General features: G+C 43.7%; 1 protein-coding gene across 2 annotated transcripts in view; it reads left to right on the top strand.

Annotated features, from left to right (window-relative positions):
• The window catches only part of LOC144324488 (uncharacterized), a 24685-nt gene extending 5783 nt beyond the window's left edge, over positions 1-18902 (top strand). For both annotated transcript variants that reach the window (XM_077915862.1, XM_077915863.1), the window contains exon 5: positions 536-18902. In XM_077915862.1, the coding sequence (XP_077771988.1) occupies positions 536-17774 (17239 nt within the window). In that variant the 3' untranslated portion in view covers positions 17775-18902. The remainder of the gene's footprint in view (positions 1-535) is intronic.

The following is an 18902-nucleotide window of genomic DNA, read 5'->3' as shown; positions in this document are numbered from 1 at the left end:
CTGGGTGGGGGTTGAAAGTGATGGAAGTTTTTGGTATTTTTTTTTTTTAGGTAAACTCTACCCCCAATGTGGGGCTCAAACTCACAGTCCCGAGATCAAAAATTCCATGCTATACTGACTGAGGCAGCCAGGTACCCCCAAGCTGGTAGAACTTTTAAGAGAGAGGAAGGAAGGGACTGAAGGGAAGAAGGGTTATAGAGAGGGAAGGAGGGGAGGGAAAGAGAGAGGGAAAAGCGAGATTGTTAGTTGGTTGGTTGGTTAGTTTTGATAGTGGGGATAAATTCTGAGTTCAAAGGTTTAAGAACAACTGGTTTATGAATCATTTCTGATTGCAGTGGAGACAATGGCCTCCCTTTCCTCCTGGTAGAGGAATTCTTTCTATAAGTAATTGAAGTTGGGGAAAGCAACCTCTTTTGTTGTTGTACTCCCTCAGGTCAAAATATTTTACATTTGAAATGGCCATTATCTTTCCCTTTTCCTACTTTTCCTACCTTCTCCTGCTTCAAAGCAAATGGAATTTTTCTTTATTTCTTAGATCAAGTCTTATGCACTCGTGTTTGCAAGAATCTTCGGATATGATTTCTTCCTCCACCTCCTCTGTGTTTGTGTCTCAGGAGCCTGTTCTACCCTGTTGTGGCTGTAAGAAGGCAAAACATTCTACTGATCACAGCATCTCCTCTGGATCATTATGCAACAGCTCCAGCCTGTCACACCCTTCTGTCATTTCTGAAGGAACAACCTGTCAACTCCAGAGCCTTAGTTTACCTACTTTACCCAAAAACCAGTCTTCTGTGCTCAGGAACCAAGGCACATCCCTGCCCCCTTTTCAACTCTCACGGCTTGGGAAATCAAATCTTTTGGAGGATTTGGCAGCTCTTTCACCATTAAGGTCTCAAAGCTCTTTTATCAGCTCTGTTTTTGAATCCCCAGATCTCTGTCAACAAGAACAAACAAAGAATGGGAGAGGGAGCAAGAGTCATTTGACATTGGATCATGGGTCAAGTTCTATCTGCAAGGCAAGACCACGATTCTCAGGGCGGGCTCCACTCCAGCTCTCTCCTTTGGCTAGGTGGAAGTTAGAAGGACATATGGCTTGGAAGGTTTGTACTTTGAAGGAACAAACAGTTCCTCTGCTTGTGAAGGAATCATGGGAAATGCTGCATTATTTAACTGAGGCACGAGGAGGAGTAGTCCCTGAACCAGAGAAACCTCAAATGCAGGTATCTATGCCTACCCATCAAAGCACTGAACAAAGTATCAACAATAAATCCCCAAACTGTCCATCATTCCAGCTCCATGTGAATATTGGAGTGGAATCTGGATTGAATAGAACAGAAACAAAAATTTCACAGTCACTTATCCCAGGTAAGCTGTCACAACTGGGGGATGGCCCCCAAATCGTTGAATCCAGGCCCTTAGTTACATCACTGGGCACTCCACCTCCCAAAAGTTTAGGAGTTGACATAGTTCAAGGGGAAACCAATTTCCTGCAGAAGAAGCCAAAACACATCCTAGAGCTTAGTATAGAGCAGAGGGTCATAGGTCTTCCGGAAAAAAGGATGCAGCAGCATGAGACCCAAGTGACTAAAGTGGAGTTGGCCCCAAGGCTATCATATCAAGTTACAGATAGCATAAAGGTAACTCCATTGGCATTACTTCAAGTCATGGATTCAATGGGGATCATCCCAGAATCACATTCACAAGTGACAGAATCTGTGGGTTTGTTCCCGCAGCCACCAGATGAAGTTGGGAAACCAGACGAAACGATGAAAAGAGTGAGTGTAAGCACAAAACCATCATATCAAATCACTGAATCAGTGGAGGTAACATCAAGTACTCAGCATCAAGTTATGAAATCAAAGATGACCTCCAGATCACCAAATCACGTCACAGATAATGTGAAGGTAACTCCTGTAGCATTGCTTCAAGTCATGGATTCTATCGGGATGATTAAAAAATCACATTCACATATCATAGAATCAGAGGGAATAACCCCAAGAACACAGTATCCAGCCATGGAGTCTGGGGATATAAACACATCGTTGGATCATGAAGTCATGCCACCAGGAGAGATAGGTCCACAGGTAGGACATGAAGTTGTGGAAACTGTGGAAATGACTGTAGGGCCACAGTTTAAAGTTGCTGAATCCGTGGACATAACCTCAAGGCCACAAAATCAAGCCATAGAACCATTGAATATTCCTCCAGGACCAGTGTGTCAAAACACAAGATCCCTGGAAATGATCTCCACTCCATTGCATCAAGTTACAGATTACACAAAAGTAACTCCAGTGGCACTATTACAAGCTGTGGATTTCATGGGGATAATTCCATCAGCACAGTCACATGTTATAGAATATGGAGATTCACAGTCTAAAATTGCAAAATTGACCCCAGGAGTGACTCAACCAGATGGTTTGACTTCCGGCTCTCCTACTACTATTGGTTCACCTGGAGTTGTAGAAACTGTGGGTTTACCTCCAAAGCCACCACCTAAAGTCACAGAATCAGTAGGGGTGATTCCAATGCCATCACATCAATCCGTACATTCTCTAAAGGTAACTCCAGTAGCCCTGGGGTCACCCATGGGAATGATCATAGCATCACAATCACAAATTGTGGAAACTCCGGATTTGACCTCAAGGCCAGTATCTCAAGTCAAAGAACCTCTGGAGTTGACCCCTGGGTCATGGATTCAGGTGCTGGACTCTGTGGGGATGACTCCACAACCATATCATCAACGCACAGAAACTATGGCATTAACCCCAGGCCTATCTCATCAAGTCATAGAGTCTTCAAGGATGACCCCGTGGGATCAAATCTTAGAACCTTCAGAGATGAGTCCAAGGCAAAGCCACCAAACTATAGAGACTAGAGGGTTGGCCTCTGATCCCACAGTCACAAATCTAACTGAGTTGACACAGTCACCTCATCAAATAATGGAATCTTTAGGTACAGTCCCGAGGTCACTGGGTCAAAGTACAGCATCTGAGGGAATGAATCAAGAGCCACTGCATCAAGTCACAGATTCTGCAGTATTGACCACTACATCACTACTGCCAGATGTAGAATATTTGGGGGTGAAGCCAATGCCACAGCTTAAGGTTGTGGATTCCATGAAGTTATCCCCAGGATTACAAAATGTAAAACCTATAGACGGAACCTCAGGTTCAATCCCACAAATGGCAAAATATGGACAGTTGATCCCAACTGTGAACTCCATAGAATCGGCCCCAGAACTTCAACTGCAGGTTGTAAACTCTGATGGGTTGGCACCCATTCCACTGCTGGAAAGTGGGAATTCTGTGCAGTTAGCCCCAACGTCTCAGCTTCAAGGTCTGCAATCTATTCGTTTAACTCTAGGAACACAAGAACAAAGTGGAAAATCTGCTGAGTTAGCCCCAGCACCACAGTTACAGAATAGCAAATCAATGGAGTTGACCTCCAGTCCACAGTTGCAAGGTCTGGAATATGTTCATTTGGCCGTGCCACCAGAGTTTCCAGATATAAAAGCTGCGGAGTTGACCCTAAGACCACTACAGGAAGACATGAAATCCATGGAGTTGGCCCCAGAGCCACGGTTACCTGATGAAAGACCAGAGGAGATAGCTCCAGCACTCTTACTTAAAGATGTGAAAATTCCTCGAATGGTAGAATGCAGAAGGTTGATTCCTACAACACAGGTGGAAGGTATGAAATACGAGGAGCCGATTTCAGGGGCACGCATTCGAGCAGTGAAATCTGCAGAGCTCAACCTCAAGCCAAATCATGAAGCCATAGATCCCGAAGGATTGACTCCATGGCATCAAGCTTTAGAATCTTCAGGAATGATCACAGAGCCAGGATACGAAGGAGCAGAAGCAGAGTTGACCTCTGACACTTGTCACCAGAGGAAAGAATCTATGGAGTTGAAACAATCATCTTTAGGAAGTACTCCAAGGCCATTGAGCCAGACTTTAGAATCTATGCAGATGAACTCAATGCCATTCCAAGGTGCTCTTGAGACAATGCTCCAAAGCGTAAAAGCCTTGGAGACTCGGATGTCTCAACACACAATACAAGAATCTCCAGAGTTGGTACCAGGATCAGAGATTCAAGATCTGACCCCAGAAGTGATGAACCCAGAGTCTCAAGGTATGAAGTCTGTTCATCTGAATCTAGGACCATATTCAGAATTTATGAACTCTAAGGAGTTGGCCTCAGAACCACAATTTCAAAGTGTGAAATCTGTGCCATTGACCCCAGGACCAGGGCCCCAACGTACAAAACCTGAGACGTTGACTCTAGGGCCACTAATGCATGATAATAAATTTGTGGATTTAACTGTACCACTGGAAGCATCTGGGAGGTTAATTCCTGAAACACACTTACATGTTGAATCAAGGAAAGTTACCATGGAACCACACTTAGAAGCAATGAAATCTCTGGGTTCGACTTCTAGATCAAGGCATCAGGACACAGCCTCTGCAGCTTTAGCTTCTGAGATCTGGCCACAAGAGGAGGAATCTGTGAAGTTAATCCCACAGCAAGTCACGGAAACTGCTGGGATGATGCCAAGGCCACATTTTCAAAAGTTTTCAGAGATGACCTTGGGACCAGGCCATCAAGGCACAGAAACTGCGCAGCTGACTTCTGAGGCTTTGCTCCAAATGGCATTAACACAAAAACCAACAGGTCAAGTTATGGAATCTACAGGAATGACTCTAAAGCCACATTGTCAAGTTACCGAGCCTTCAGAGATGCCCGTAAGGTCAGAACATGAAAATACAGAAAATTTTGGGTTGGCATTGCTTCAAGTTGAAAATATCCAGGAGACAATGCCAGTACCACCATATTTAGTACAAGGATCTCCGGAATTGACTTTAGGACCAGGCATGCAATATGAGAAATCAGAGCCACTACTGCAAAATTTGAAATCTGTGATGTCAACCCCTGGAACATCCCCATTAATGGAAGGATCTAAACAATTTATCACAGGAGCAAAACGACATGTTATGGAGTTGACCGCAGAGCCACAGCTCCAGGGAGTAAAGTCTATGCAGCTGAAGCCAGAGCCACAATTACAAGATGTGGAATATGTTAATGTAATTCAACAGCTAGCTACTACTGGAGTGGTAGGATCTGAGAAGCTGGTACAAGAACCAGTACTACAAAGTATACTATCAGAAGACTTGACTAAGGGGGCACAGCTTCAAGGTGTGAAATTGACCCCAGGGCCGCATTTACAAAGTGTCAGATTTTCAAAGTTATCCCCAGGGCCACTTCTTCAAGGAGAAAAACCTGTAGATTTAATCTCAGGATCCCCACATCACAGTGTGAAATCTGATGAACTGACCCCAGGTTCACCAATGCAAGAGATGAAATCCTTAGATTTAACCCCAGGGCCAAACCATCAAAGCGTTATGTCTGTACAATTGACTCCAGAATCACAAACTCAGAGTATGAAATTTGTGAAACAAAACTCAAGACCACGCTTGCAAGATGTCAGATTTTCAGATTTGACCTCAGAACCAAAGCATCAAGGTTTCAAACGTGTGCAGTGTGTACCAGGAACACAGCTTCAAGATATACAGTCCGTAGGATTTGAAACAGAATCATCTTTGCAATCAAACCAAGGGCTCTTGAATGAGAATATGAAATCTCTTCTGCCTATTGAAGGATTACAGTTTCACAGCATGGAATCTATGAAATTGACCAAAGAACTACAGTATCAAGGTGTGAAGTCTCAGGAACGGAATCTAGGACCAAGGCAGCAAGAGGTGAAATTTTCTGAATTGACGTATGGGCCAAAGCTTCAAGGTGTCAAATTTGGGGAGCAAACCCCAGGATCAGTGTTTGAAGGTGTGAATTCTGTGGAGATGAACCCAGAATTAGGGCTTCAATATTCTAAATTAGCAAAGACGTCTTCGGGGCTTCAAGATCTAAAACAGGTGGGGCTTAGCTCAGGGCCATGGCTACAAGATATCAAATTTTGTGATCTGACATCAAGAAGTCAACCTTCCAGTGTGAAATCTTCAGAGTTAAACTCAGGGCCACAGCTACAGCATGTGAAATTTTTTGAGTTGACCCCAAAGCCAAAGATGAAAGGAATCAGATCTATGGGGTTGTCCCCAGGACTTCAAAAGCAAGTGGTCAAGCCTGAGGTATTAGTACCAGAGACATTGTTTCAAGGCATAAAACATTTCGTGGTGGGCCAAATGTCTAACTTGGAAGGTAACGGTCCTTATAAATTCATCTCACAACCACAGAAACCAGATGCAAAATCTATGGAGTTGACTCCTGAGTCACAGTTGCCAAGAGTAAACTATTCTGAGTCGACTAGAAGACCACATTTACAAGCTATAAAATCTTCTGAAATGATCCAAGGGCCACACGTGGGAGGTGTGAAACCAATGGAGCTGACACCAGGCTCAAAACGTCAAGGTTTAAAATCTGAGTTGTTGATCTCAGAGCTGAAAGATGTGAAATCTGTGGCCTTAGCTACAGGACAGTGTCTAAAAGGTATGAAATCTATGTTGTTAACCCCCAGTCCACAGCTGGAAGGTGAGAAATCTATGGAGACAACCACAGTGCAAGGGATAGAACATGTCAAATCTGTGAAAGACACCAAAGATACTAAGCTTCAAGTTGCAACACCTGACTTGGCTCTGCATGCAAGAATTCAAGAATTCAAAGGAGTGGAGATGGTCCCGAGAACACAACCGCAAGATGTGAAAACCGTGGAACTGAACTTTGGGCTAAAGATGCAAGGTGAGAAACCTGTGCCTTTTGCACCAGGACCATTGCTCCAAAAGTCTGAACCGCAAGATGTGAAACCTGAGGAATTGACTTTAGAGCCACAAACGCAAGATAGGAAGGTTGTCGACAGTACCCCATGTGGAAAGCATCAAAGCTTAAAATCTGTAGAGGAAACTCCAGATTCAGAGCTGCAACATGTGAAATCTGTGAAATTGACCCCACGGGTAAAGAAGCAGGAAGTAAAATCTGGGAATGTGACCAGAAGAGCAAAGTTTCAAGGAGTAAACTCTGTAGACTTAGCCCCAAGCCAACAGTTTCAAGGGATGGCACTCATGAATTTCACTTCTGGGCCAGAACAGGATGGCAAGATATCTGTAATCTCATCAAAGCAGCAATGGAAGAATTCAGAGCAATTGAAGAGAAGGCTTAAGGCAGAAGATGGGATGTCTTTGGAGTTAATTCCAGAACTAAAATTTAAAGGCAGAAAATTAGAAGACCTCAATTTTGAGTTAGGATTTGAAGATATAAAATCACTTGATTGGACTCCTGAATCAAATATTCAAGGTTTAAAACCTAAGGAATTCAACCTTGAACCACAGTTGCAAAGCCTAAAATCTCCTAAGTTGACCCCAGGGCCCCAGTTGCACCAAGTAAAACCCTCAGAGTCAGCTTCAGAGCCACAGCTTTGTGTAAAAACTCTTGAGTTACAACAAGAGCCGCTGCTTGAAAGTATGAGATGTAGTCAGTGGATACCGGGACCTAAGTTCCAAGCCGTGAAATCTGTAGACTTAAATCTTGGGTCACATTCTCCAGGTGTTAAATCTGCAGGGTTGAAATCTTCGACACAGTTAAGAGATGTAAAGTCATCTGAATTGACTCCAGGGCCAAAACCTCAAAGTGCAACATATACAGAGTTCAACCTTGGGCCACAGCTGCAGAATGTGAAAACCCCTGAGGTGCTACCAGGACCACAGCTGCAAAAAGGGAAGGCTTTGGCATCCACCTCGGAGCCACAGCTTCAAGATGTAAAAACTACTGAGTTCAAAAAAGAGCCACAGCTTGAAACTGTGAGGCGTATTCAGTGGATACCAGGACCTGATTTCCAAGCCGTGAAATCTGTAGAGTTAAATCTTGGGTCACAATCTCCAGGTGTTAAATCTGCAGGGTTGAAATCCTCGATACAGTTAAGAGATGTGAAGTCATCTGAATTGACTCCAGGGCCAAAACCTCAAAGTGCAACATATACAGAGTTCAACTTTGGGCCACAGCTGCAGAATGTGAAATCCCCTGAGGTGCTACCAGGACCACAGCTGCAAAAAGGGAAGGCTTTGGCATCCACCTCGGAGCCACAGCTTCAAGATGTAAAAACTATTGGGTTCAAAAGAGAGCCACAGCTTGAAACTGTGAGACGTATTCAGTGGATACCAGGACCTGATTTCCAAGCTGTGAAATCTGTAGAGTTAAATCTTGGGTTACAATCTCAAGGTGTCAAGTCTGTAGAGTTGAAAGCTTTGAAACAGTTAAGAGATAGAAGGTCATCTGCATTGACTCCAAGGCCAAAGCTCCAAGATATACAATCTTCGTCATCACTCCAGGAACATCAGCCTCAAGGTTTCGATTTGAAACCTTGTCTACAGGTTAGAAGTGTGAAATCATGTGACCTGACTTCAAAGTCAAAGTTTTGTGATATAAAATCTATGACATTCAAATCTAGGCTTTGCTTGCATGATAGGAAATCTACTAAATTGACTGCAGGACCAAAGCTTCAAGAAGTGAAATCCTTACAGTCATCCCCAAGAGCACAGCTTCAAGGTGTGAGGTCTCTAGTGCTTGCGCAAGAGCCACAGCTTCCTGACACAAAATCTGGGGTATTAAGCCAAGTGTCACAATTACAAAGTGGTACAACTATAGAGCTGAACTCCCCACGACACTTGAAAAGGATGAAGTCATCTGAGTTGACTCTTCGGACAAAGCTTCAAGGTGTGAAATCTGAGAATTTCAACTCCGGGTCACAGTGGCAAGATCTAAAATCTTCTAAGTTATCACCTGAGATAAAGTCCCAAGATATGACATTTATTGAGTTAAATCCAAGTTCCCAGATGGAAGGCATAACCTTTTCTAAACCGACTGCAGGGACAAAGATTCAAGGTGCCAAATTTACAGATTTGTTTGGGTCATCGTTACAAGGTGTGAATGCTGCTGAGGGGACCTCACAGTCAAAGCTTCAAAGTGTAAAACATAAAGAAAGCGACCCCAGTCCCCAGACGCAAGTTGTGAAATCCTCGGACCTGAACCTTGGATCAGAGCTTCAAAATATGAAACTGGCGTCCAGCCCTGAGCCACAGTTTCAAGGAGAGAAATGTTCTAAGTTAATCTCAGAAACAGAGTGTCAAGATGTGGAATCTGTGAAGTTCAAACCTGGGCCACAGTTGAGGGGTATGAAATCTTCCGAACTGATATCAGGGACAAAGCTTCAAAAGGTGCAATCAGTGGATTTCAAGTCAGCCCCACAGTTACAAGATATGAAACCTTCTAGGTTGATCATGGGCATAAAGCTTCAAGACATTAAATCTACGAATTTCAAGTCTGGACCACACTTGCAGGATGTGAAGTCTTCTCAAGTGATCCCAAGGGGAAAGCTTCAAGGTATGAAATCTGTAGAACTGAAACCTAATCCAAAGTTACAAGGTGAGAAATCTTCTGATTTGACCCTGGGGAGGAAGTTTCCAGCTGTGAAATCAGGCCCACAGTTACAAGATGTGAAATGCTCTGAGTTGATCATGGGTATAAAGCTTCAAGATACAAAATCTACGGGGTTCAGTTCTAGATCACACTTTCAAGGTATGAAGTCTTCTAAAGTGATCCCAGGGTCAAAGCTTCAAGAAGTGAAATCCTCTGAGTTCAACCATGGTCCAAAGCTACAAGGTGGGAAATCTAATTTAACCCAGAAGAGGAAGTTTCAAGGTATGAAACCGGTGGAGTTCAACCCTGGACCACAGAGACAAGGTGAGAAATCTGATTGGATACCTGAGTGCAGGCTTCGAGATTTGAAATCTGTTGAGTTAAAACCTGTTCCACAGTTACAAGGTGTAACCTCTTCTGAGTTGGCACCAGAAACAAAGCTTCAAAGTGGAGAATCTGTGGAGTTCCTTGCCAGACCCATGCAGCAAGATATGAAATCTCTTGAATTGACTCTAGGTGCAAAGGTCAAAGATGTGAAATCTTTGGGGTTTGGGTCAGCCCCACAGTTACAAAACAGGAAACTGCATATGTTGACACCAGGGGCACACCTTCAAGGTGTGAAATCTATGAAATTCAACCCCGGGGCAAAGTTGCAAGGTGCAAAATCTCCTGAGTCCATAAACCTTCGAATAATGAAAACGACAGAAGTCAAACATGACCCAGAATTTCAGGTTGCAAACCCCTCTGAGTTAGCCTTGAAATCAAAGACTTGCAGTGTGATATCTTCCGAGTTCAAAGCTGGGAAACAGTGGCAAGAAGAGAAATCTTGTAAGTTGAAACCATGGCCAGAGCTTCAAAGTATGAAATTTATGGTATACAATCCTGGACCACATCTGCAACATATAAAATCTTCAGAATTATGCAAAGAGACAAAGCTTCACGATGTGAAAGCTATGGAATTCAATCCCGAGCAGCAGTTGCAAGATGTGAAATCTCCCGAGTTAGGCAAGGGAACAGGTATGCTTCAAGGTATGCAGTCTTTTGAGCTCAATCCTGGGCCACAGCTACAAGAGATAAAATCTGAGTTGTGCACAGATGTGAAGCTTCCATATGAGCAATTTCTGGAATTCAAGCAGGAGCCTAAATTACAAGGTGGGAAATCCTCTGAATTGAATCCAGGGCCACAGCTTCAGTGTACAAATCTTGTGGCATTCAGCACTGGGCCACAATTGAAAGGTGTAAAATCTGAGTTGAATCCTCAGCCGGGGCTTCAAGGTATAAAATCTCAGGTGTTCTGCCTTGGGCCACATGTGCAAGGTGTGAATTCTTCTGCATTTATTTCAAACCCAAAACTGCAGTGCGTAAATTCTTTTGGATGCAACCCTGAGCCACCTTTGCAAGGTATAAACCCTTCTGAATTAACTTTAGTTTCAAAACTTCAAGGTATGAAGTCTTCTGAAGTGAGTTCAGGGACAGAGATTGCAAGTGAGACATCTATGGTGTTCAACCCTGACCGGCATTTGCAAGATATGAAATCTGAATTGATTCCAGGGTCGAAGTTTCTAGGTGTTGCACCTATGGAATGCAACCCTGGGCCACAGATGAAGTGTGTAAATTCTTCTGAGTTGAATGCAGAGCCAAAATTACAATGTGTAAATTCTATGGGGTGCAAACGTGGGCCACTTTTGGAAGGCGTACAGTCTTTTGGGTTGACTTCAGGGACAAAATGTCAAGGTATGGGATCTGAGGTGAATCCAGGGACTAAGAAGCAAAGTGAGACATCTGTGGTGTTCAACTTGGAATCACATTTGCAATGTTTGAAATCTGAATTGATTCCAGGGTCAAAGTTTCTAGGTGTAGCACCTATGGAATGCAACCCTGGGCCACAGGTGAAGTGTGTAAATTCTTCTGAGTTGAATCCAGAGTCAAAATTACCATGTGTAAATTCTACGGGGTGCAAACTTGGGCCGCCTTTGCAAGGTATACAATCTTTTGAGTTGACTTCAGGGATTAAATGTCAAGGTATGGGACCTTTTGATTTGAATCTGGGAACAGAAGTTCTAGGTGTAAAATCTGTTATGTTCAACCCTATGCAACATTTACAAAATGTGAAATGTGAATTGACTCCAGGGACACAGTTTCAAGGTATAACATCACGGGAGTTCAACTGGGGCCCACAGCTGCAAAGCATGAATTCTTCTGATTTGAAACCAGGGTTAGAACTTCAATGCATAAATTCCATAAAGTTTAATCCAGGGCCACAGATGCACGGCACAAAGCCCTCTGAAACTAACCCTACATCAGAATATCAAGGTACAAAATCTGTTCTGTTCAATGCTGGAGCATATTGGCAAGGTGTAAAATCTTCTGAGTTAATTCCAGGGACAAAGTTTCCAGAAATCCAGTTTTTGGAGAATCACTGTGGGTCACAGCCACAAGTTGTACAGTCGGTGTTCACTTTAGGCTCTCCGTTAAATGGTATGAAATCTGTGTTATTTTTACCAGAGCCACTGCTGAACGATGTAAAGTCGGTGGAGATGAACAAAGAGCCACTGCTTTGTGGTGCAAATTCTGTGAAACTGATTTCAGGCTCCGAGCTGCAAGACTTGAAATGTGAGATGTTTGCACTAGAGCCATGTTTTAAAAAAATGAAATATGTGGAGTTACATCCAGGGCCACATCCTCAAGGTATGAATTCTGAGGAGTTGCCCTCACACCTTAGACAACATAGTGTGAGATCTGTGGTGTTTGCACCAAAGCTGTGTTTTCAAGATGTGAAATCTCTGGAGTTGAAACCAGGACCGCAAACTCAAAATGTGAATTCTAAGGATTTGAGTTCTTGCCTCTGGCAGAAATCTGTGATGTTTGAATCAGAGCCACGTTCTCAAGATGTGAAATCTTTGAAATCAAACCTATTGCCACATTGTCAAAGTGCTAATTCTTTAGGGTTGTCAACGTGCCTCAAGTCACCACATGCTAACTCTGAGGCCTTTGCACCAGAGCCATGTTTTCAAGATATGAACTCGGTAGAATTGACACCAGGGTTCCAACAGCAAGGTACGAATTGTCGAGAGCTGACTTCAGGATGGCAAGGTATGAAATCGGTGGTGTTGGCACCAGAGGCAACTAAAAAGTTTGCACCAGGACCATTGTTGACTAGCGTTAAATTTTCGGATTGGTCTCCGGAATCACAGCAACGAGGTGAGAAATCTTTGGAGTTTACTCCAGATCCAAAGTTGCAAAGTATAAAACATGTGAAATTGTCCTCAGCCTCTCTACAGCAAGATACAAAATCTGTAGAGTTAGCACCGGGGGCACTGCTTCAAGGAACAAAAGCTGAGATGCTAAATCGGAAAAGAAGCTATCAAATCACAGACTCTGAGATAATCCCTAGGCCAGGGCATCAGTTTGTAGAATGTGCAGAGATGATCCCGACACCAAAGCATCAAGTCCCTAAATCTATGAATTTGATTTCAATACCAGTTTATCACATCACAGAAAGGTTGGCACATCAAGGCAATGAAACCACAGAAAAATCTGTGGAGTTGACCCCAAAGCCAACAAGTAAAGCCATGGATTCTTCAAGAGTGCCTCTAAGGCTAGATCTTCAAGTACCAGAATCTGTTGATCTGACTCCAGTGCTAAGGAATCAAGGTTCTAAATCCTCGAAATTAACCCTAAAGAAAAGCTACCAAATCCCAGAAACTCTAGAGTTGCTCTCTGAGTCACGGCCTCAACTTAGAGATTTGAGAGAGTTACATACAAGGCCACTGCAGCAAGCTGTAGGATCTGAAGAGATTACACTAGAGCCCAGGCATCACACTACAGAAACTGTGGGATTGACCTCCAAGGCAAGGCAAAAAGGGAAGGAATTCCTCAGAGTGACCCCAAAGCCAGTAAGCGAAACCACTGGATATTCAGAGAGATGTCCTAGGCCCTATCCTCAAGCACTAGAATTTGTGGAGGTGATCTCTGAGAAAAGACTGCAAAGAGGAGAATCTGAGGCACTGATTACAAAGTCATTGCATCATGTTCCAGAATCTCCAGAAATGACATCAGGGCTAGGATATCAAGTTCCTGAATCTGTGGGTTTAACCTCTAGGCAGTGGCTTCAAAGGAGACAATCTTTAGCGTTGCTCCAAAAGCAAACAGGTCAAGCTGTAGGACACACAGAGTCTGTAGAGCTCACATCTGAGACATGGCAGCCAGGGGATGGATCAGTGGGGCTACCACAGTCACAGAATCAAAGTATAAAATATTCACAGAGAGCTCCAGGAGTACGGGCTCAAATTACAGAAGTTATGAGGATTAGTCCAAAGCCACTAGATCAAGTCCCAGGATCCACAAAGACACAGCTTCAAGCTGCGCTCTCAATAGGAATAACCCCGGGAGCCCCCCAAAAAGTTACTGAGTATGTGAAAGTGACTCCTGGGCCACCACTTCAGGTTGTGAAGTCTGTAGCATTAACCCCAGGGCCAGCCTTTCAAATGATAGACTATGTTCAGCTGACCCCAAAACTGCAAGATGTGAGACCCTCTGAGTTTACCTCAGAGCTGTGGTTGCAAAGTGTAAAATCTAAAGAATTAACCACAGAGCCAACACACCAAATTTTGGACATAATGAAGTTGACAGGCTTTCAGATTGTAAAGACTGTGTTAATCCCATGGCCACCACTTCAAATTGTAAAATCTGAGGAGTTAGCACCAGGGCCAATTCCTCAGGTTGTAGAACCAATAGGAGTAGCATTAGGATCAGCGATAGAAGTAATAGATTGCTTCAATCTTCAAGAAATGGTAGAACCCGTGGAATTAACTCCAAGGCCAAATACCCATGTGAAATCTGCAGAATTACTCTCACAGCCAGCATGTCCCTTTGAGGAGCCTGCAGTGTTCACTCATGAACAAGGGCTTCAGGCTGTGAAAGCAATAGGGATAAAAATAAGGCCTCCTCAAATGATGGAATCTGAGGATTTGAATCTACGACAGGTATATCAGAATAGGGAATGTGAGGATTTTACATCAAGAGAGGAGTTACAAATAGGGAACTATTTCTCTAGATTTCTCCATAACTCTTCCAACTCCCTCATCACAAGTTCTGGTGAAACAGAATTCGGAAGCCTTTGTGATTTTGAGGTGCCAGAAGTATCAAGGGCCTTGGATATAAGAAACATTGGGACAGATATTTTTCAGCCTGAAGAGTCCTTTATAGACCCTACTATGATACAATCTTCAACTCTTCCCTTTTCCCTTCACAACCAACTCTCTGATAAGATAGCTAACATTGTAGAAACTCCACATTTTGAGATCTCAGGAGTGGGTGTCATATCTAAGACGACTGACAAGAAGCAGGTGGAAGAGCTAGGGAACTCACTCCAGGGCCTATCCCAACATCCACCACAAAGCTGGAGATCACCACCTAGGACATTCCACTCAGGCTCGAGAATTCAAAGAGGCCTTACCAGCTCTGTCCTGGGCAGACAACAGAACGTCTGGGAGAATCACTCCTGGAGACAGCGACTACCTCGAAAATATCTCTCCAATATGCTAATGTTGGGGGATGTCTTGGGAACCACGATGGAAAGGAAGCTTTGTTCTCCAACATCTTTAATGGAAAGAGCCACTAGAGATATCCGTCAATCTATCCAGAATTTATTTGGGGTTCCAGCTGAACTGATGAAGCCTTCCCAGAGTCTGCTAGAGAAAGGTCGAGGTGTTATTCCTCAGCCTTCGGTGGCCAGAAACTACATTCAGAGGCACACTTCATGTCGTGGTCACGAGCAAAGAACAGCCTTAAGAATATGGACACGTAGCTCCATGTCCTCCATAATACAGCAATATTCTGGGACTAGAGTGAGATTAAAGAAAAGTTCAAAGCTCACTGATATATCCCAGGACATCTTTCAGCACATACCATTCAGCACATCAGAGGGCCAGCCTCCTGCCCCAGTACAGCTAGAGTCTTCCTTCAATATAGTTTTCACCAGGAAAGATTCTGTTCCAGTGGAAGAGAGTGAGAACTCTTTGAGTTTTGAGTCCCAACACAGTCTCAAGCCAAGTTATCTTCCCCACCAGGCCAAGACTGACTTCTCAGAACAGTTCCAGTTGCTACAAGATCTGCAGCTAAAAATAGCAGCAAAACTGTTAAGGAGTCAAATACCCCCAAATGTACCTCCGCCTCTAACTTCAGGTCTGGTTTTAAAATACCCTATCTGCTTACAGTGTGGCCGATGTGCAGGATTTAATTGCTGTCATAAATTACAGGGCACTTTCGGACCTTACCTTCTTATCTATCCACAGCTCCACCTTGTACGCACTCCTGAGGGCCACGGAGAGATTAGGTTGCAACTCGGCTTTAGGTTGCAAACTGGGAAAAGACCCCAAGTCCCAAAGTACCACAGAAGAGACAGACCCATCACACCACGAAGTCCTATATCACCATCGCTAAGGTCAGCGAAAGTCTATACTCGAGCTTCCAAGAGTCCTACTTCTACGATATATTTCCAGTCTGGATCTTCCCAGTCTCCTTCTCCTGTACGAGTCCACATCAGGCGAAGGCAGTATAGAGGCCCTGACCTAGTAGGAAAGACAGAAATTAGAAAGCCGGGGCTCTATGAATTTAGTCAGGTTCACTCTCTACCAGAGAGTGTCTCTGAAAGCAATCAGAATGTAAAATGGGCTAAAAGGAAAACCAAAAAGACCCATAATCCAAAATACCCATACCCAATGAAAAGAATCACCAAGGGAAGCAGAACACAAAACACAAAACTCTACACAAACGGTAGAAGCATAATACAGAGTCCTTCTAGGGAATTACCAGCCCAGGTAAGAAGCAAGAGGACTGGAACATCTCAAACTACCTCTGCGTCTTTAAGAAGACAATCTAAGAAATCCTCCCAACCCAAATTCATTCAACTGCTTTTTCAAGGCCTAAAGCAAGCATTGCAGACAGCACACAGAATTATGACTTCTGCTGGGCAGAAGCCCGTGGACAGGCCACGGCCAGACCATTCGTGGTCAAGCAAAAACCAGCATCTAAAACAAAGAGCCAGAAATGATTACCTATCAAGAGATATCAAAAGAGACAGGATGTCAGTTGTTAAGGTAAAGCCAGTAGACATAACCACTAAGCAGAACATGTTATGGGAAGAAAGAGAGCAATTCAGATCAGCTCAACCACCAGAAAGAGATAGCTCTTTCCAACTCAGACGTACCCAACTGCCTAAGCCCATAGTTTCCCAAGGAAGTGCCGCTTTCAAAACCAGTTCACTTGGACAGCCTATGGGTATTGTTCAAAATGACTCTAGCAGCAAAGGTAAGAAAAAGCTCTACAGAAGTGAAATCTCTAGCCAGGAGTCCAAGAACTCCAAAACAGGAACCGGAGTTCAAGTCGGAGGGAGAAATCTACATGGTTCACCTCACAGAACCTCACACAGCCACCTTAAAGAGAAACTCGCACCCAAGAAGCAAAACCACGGCTTCTTAAGGGAGAGAACCCCATATAATTCCTCTGTAAGGAGCCATCGCGGTCCCTCTGAGAGGAGATGTCGCAGTCCCTCTGAGAGGAGCCATCGAAGTACTTCTCAGAAGAGCCATCACATTCCCTCTGAGAGGAGCCATCACAGTCTGTCTGAAAAAAGCCATCACAGTCTCTCTGAGAGGAGCCATCAAAGTGCCTCTGAGAGGAGTCATCGCAGTCTTCCTCAAAAGAGCCATCACAGTCCCTGTGAGAGGAGCCATCACAGTCTTTCTGAAAAAAGCCATCACAGTCCCTCTGACAGGAGCCCTCGTAGTCTCTCTGGAAGGAGCTATCACGGTGCCTCTGAGAGGAGCCATCGTGGTCCTTCGCAAAAGAGCCATCACAGTGCCTCTGAGAGGAGGCATCACGGTCCTTCTCAAAAGAGTCATCACAGTCCCCCTGAGAGGAGCCATCGAAGTCCTCAAAAGAGTCATCACAGTCCCTCTGAGAGGAGCCTTCGAAGTCCTTCTCAGAAGAGCCATCACCGTCCCTCTCAGTGGAGCCATCGCAGTCCTTCTCAGAAGAGCCATCACAGTCCCTCTGAGAGGAGCCATCGCAGTCCTTCTCAGAAGAGCCATCACCGTCCCTCTCAGTGGAGCCATCGCAGTCCTTCTCAGAAGAGCCATCACCGTCCCTCTCAGTGGAGCCATCGCAGTCCTTCTCAGAAGAGCCATCACAGTCCCTCTGAGAGGAGCTATCACAGTCTCTCTGTAAAGAGCCATCGGAGCCCTTCTGAGAGGAGATGTCGCAGTCCCTCTGAGAGGAAATGTCGCAGTCCCTCTGAGAGGAGATGTCGCAGTCCCTCTGAGAGGAGCCATCGAAGTTTAGGATTAATCTGAGATTTTGTGAGCAATCAAGTACCCTCATTTGACAAGTATTGTAAAACAATCGTTTTTGTTGAAACTTTGAAAAATAAAAGAGACCTAGGGGGAGTGATTTCTTAACCATGTTGATTAATTCCCAAGATGTTAATCATGCTGATCATATGAAGTATTGTTTTTTTTTGGTTGTTGTTATTATTGTTTTTAATGTGCTTATGCTTATTCATGAGAAGGGATATGGGTATATTTGAGTCTTACACTGACAGTGATGAAATTCCTATGGTGACAGTTTACTAAGAGGAGTCAGAGGGGACTTGACTCTTATTGGCCTCCTGATACTAGCAAGTCTTCCAAGTAGAGATTTCTCCCATTGTTTTGGATGGTGGGTTTTGGTCCTAGAGTACTGCTAATTCCTGTTAAAATTTTTTTATACTTTTATTGAGGTATCATTGAAGTACAATAGAATGCATCTTTACAGTATACATACTTAAAGCATACAGTATGATCAGCTCTTTTTTTTTACATTTTTAAAATTTAAATCAAATTTTCAATATAGATTATAACATCCAGTGCTCATCCTATCAAGTGCCCTCCTCATTGCCCGTCCCCCAGTTACCCTATCCCGCTCCCACCAACCTCCCCTTCCCAAATCCTTGGTTTATTTCCCAGTTAGGAGTCTCATGGTTTGTCTTCCTAATTTTTCTCACTCAATTCCCCTCCCCTTTCCCTTATAATCCTTTTCACTATTTCTTATATTCCATGTATGAGTGAAACCATACTGATTAGCTTTGACATGTGTAAATAACCATAACAGTGTCACTACAGTCACTATCCCTCCCCCAAGTTTTTTTGGGTTCCTTTGTCATCCATTCTTTTCCCTACTCCTGTTCCCAGACAGCACTGCCCTTTCTTTCTGTCACCATACAGTGGTTTGCATGTTCTAGGATTTTATATAATGAAATCAGGTAGTATGTTCTATTTTTGCATGATTTTTTTCATTCAAAATAGTGGTTTTGAATGAGAACTAATTTTTATTGCTGAATAGAATTTCATTATACAAATACCATAATTTGTTTAGCCATCTTCCTTGAGACATTTGGGTTCTTTGCCTTCTGGGAGTATTAAAATAAAGCTGTTCCGAACATC

Source organism: Canis aureus, chromosome 12 (assembly GCF_053574225.1).
Source record: "Canis aureus isolate CA01 chromosome 12, VMU_Caureus_v.1.0, whole genome shotgun sequence".
In the NCBI taxonomy this organism is placed as follows: Eukaryota; Metazoa; Chordata; class Mammalia; order Carnivora; family Canidae; genus Canis; species Canis aureus.
The sequence above is the reverse complement of the archived record's forward strand: the minus strand, read 5'-3'. Positions and strand labels throughout refer to the sequence as shown.